The sequence below is a fragment of the Sardina pilchardus genome, chromosome 13, assembly GCF_963854185.1.
Source record: "Sardina pilchardus chromosome 13, fSarPil1.1, whole genome shotgun sequence".
NCBI lineage: Eukaryota > Metazoa > Chordata > Actinopteri > Clupeiformes > Clupeidae > Sardina > Sardina pilchardus.
Window position 1 is genome coordinate 33,226,538 of NC_085006.1, and position 2,500 is coordinate 33,229,037.

A 2,500-nucleotide genomic window follows, 5' to 3' on the forward strand; every position below is an offset into this window, starting at 1 on the left:
GAGGTCAGAGGTCAGTGCTGGGGGTCAGTGCTGGAGGTCAGTGCTGGGGGTCAGAGGTCAGTGCTGGGGGTCAGTGCTGGGGGTCAGTGCTGGAGGTCAGTGCTGGGGGTCAGTGCTGGAGGTCAGTGCTGGGGGTCAGTGCTGGGGGTCAGGGGTCAGTGCTGGGGGTCAGTGTTGGGGGTCAGTGCTGGAGGTCAGAGGTCAGTGCTGGAGGTCAGAGGTCAGTGCTGGGGGTCAGTGCTGGAGGTCAGTGCTAGAGGTCAGTGCTGGGGGTCAGTGCTGGGGGTCAGAGCTGGGGGTCAGTGCTGGGGGTCAGAGGTCAGTGCTGGGGGTCAGTGCTGGGGGTCAGTGCTGGGGGTCAGAGGTCAGTGCTGGGGGTCAGTGCTGGAGGTCAGTGCTGGGGGTCAGTGCTGGGGGTCAGTGCTGGGGGTCAGTGCTGGGGGTCAGGGGTCAGTGCTGGAGGTCAGAGGTCAGTGCTAGAGATCAGTGCCAGATGTCAGTACTGGGGTCAGTCTTGGTCAGTGACTCTGGAGGTACAGACATTTATTGACCAGCCAGATGTTATCAGACTTGCCTTTAGAGTGGCACTGGTGTGCACACACACACACACACACACACACACACACACACACACACACACACACACACACACACACACACACACACACAGGGGTGTTACCTTGGCTCTGGCAGCTTCTCTTGTGGGTTCATCCATCCAGTCTAGTTCCTGTAGTCTTACGTCCAAAGCATGTTTGATATCTTCTACCAGCTCCTGGACCTACACACACACACACACACACACACACACACAGGGTATGACTGCACCACCGTGGCCAACTCAGGAGAGTAGCAACAAGATAGCAACTACAGAAGAGTTAACACTGCTCAGGAGAGTTGCCTCTGTAGTTGCAACAAGGTAGCAACTACAGACTTTGTTTCGGATGGCCTAGCAACATAGCACCACAGAACACCGTTGCCATGATACCGACAGCTGTCCTTTAGATGCGTTAATCGTTTGGAAATGTTTTAAAAACAAAGGAGGTGAATGGACGCATTTTGCCGTTCACCGACATCATAGTTCAATAGAACTTTGGACGTTGAAGGCAGCATGAAGGATACATCTATGCTGCCTTCAAAATTTGAAGTAAAAATATTATATTATAGTGCGGTTATAGCCGATAAAGGGCCGCGAAGTGAATTCAGAAGTGCCGTTCACCCTGTTACGACTTGATGAACCGCTGAAATGATTTTGGAAACATTATATTTAGGTACGAAAAACTCTTTAGTGTTGCTTTAAAAGGCAGCATTTTTCCCCGTTTCGGACACAGCCAGTGTGTATCAATACAATATGGGTAATGCCTCTGGTTGGACCTCACCATCACATTCTAATGCTTGACACCTAGAACACCATTCACCACCACACTCTAAAGCTTCAAATCTAGAATGGAATTTCCCCGCATTCTAAATCTAGAACAGAGAGACACTTCCGCAAGGGGGAGGAAGGGAACTCCACACACACACACACACACACTCACACACACACTCACACACACACACACACACACACACACACACACACACACACACACACACACACACACACTCACACACACACACACACACACACTCTCTCTCACACACACACACACACACACACACACACACTCACACTCACACTCACACACTCACACTCAAACTCACACACACTCACACACACACACACACACACACACACACACACACACCTTGGCCTTGCTGTGTGTGGGGAAGTGGTGCTGGACGAAGAGTGCTCCGAGGGCCATACACACACACACACACACACACACACACACACACACACACACATATACACACCTTGGCCTTGCTGTGTGTGGGGAAGTGGTGCTGTACGAACAGCGCTCCGAGGGCCATACTCACACACACACACACACACACACACACACACACACACACACACATATACACACCTTGGCCTTGCTGTGTGTGGGGAAGTGGTGCTGTACGAACAGCGCTCCGAGGGCCATACTCACACACACACACACACACACACACACACACACACACACACACATATACACACCTTGGCCTTGCTGTGTGTGGGGAAGTGGTGCTGTACGAACAGGGCTCCGAGGGCCATACTCACACACACACACACACACACACACACACACACACACACACACACACACGCACCTTGGCCTTGCTGTGTGTGGGGAAGTGGTGCTGTACGAACAGCGCTCCGAGGGCCATACTCACACACACACACACACACACACACACACACACACACACACACACACACGCACCTTGGCCTTGCTGTGTGTGGGGAAGTGGTGCTGTACGAACAGCGCTCCGAGGGCCATACTCACACACACACACACACACACACACACACACACACACACACACACACACGCACCTTGGCCTTGCTGTGTGTGGGGAAGTGGTGCTGTACGAACAGCGCTCCGAGGGCCATACTCACACACACACACACACACAC

General features: G+C 52.7%; 1 protein-coding gene across 1 annotated transcript in view; it reads right to left on the minus strand.

The window, feature by feature from the left end:
• The window catches only part of LOC134099834 (endothelin-converting enzyme-like 1), a 44,158-nt gene that overhangs the window by 10,832 nt on the left and 30,826 nt on the right, over nt 1-2,500 (minus strand). Inside the window, exon 10 of the mRNA XM_062552853.1 lies at nt 680-778. Within this exon, the coding sequence (XP_062408837.1) occupies nt 680-778 (99 nt within the window). The remainder of the gene's footprint in view (nt 1-679; nt 779-2,500) is intronic.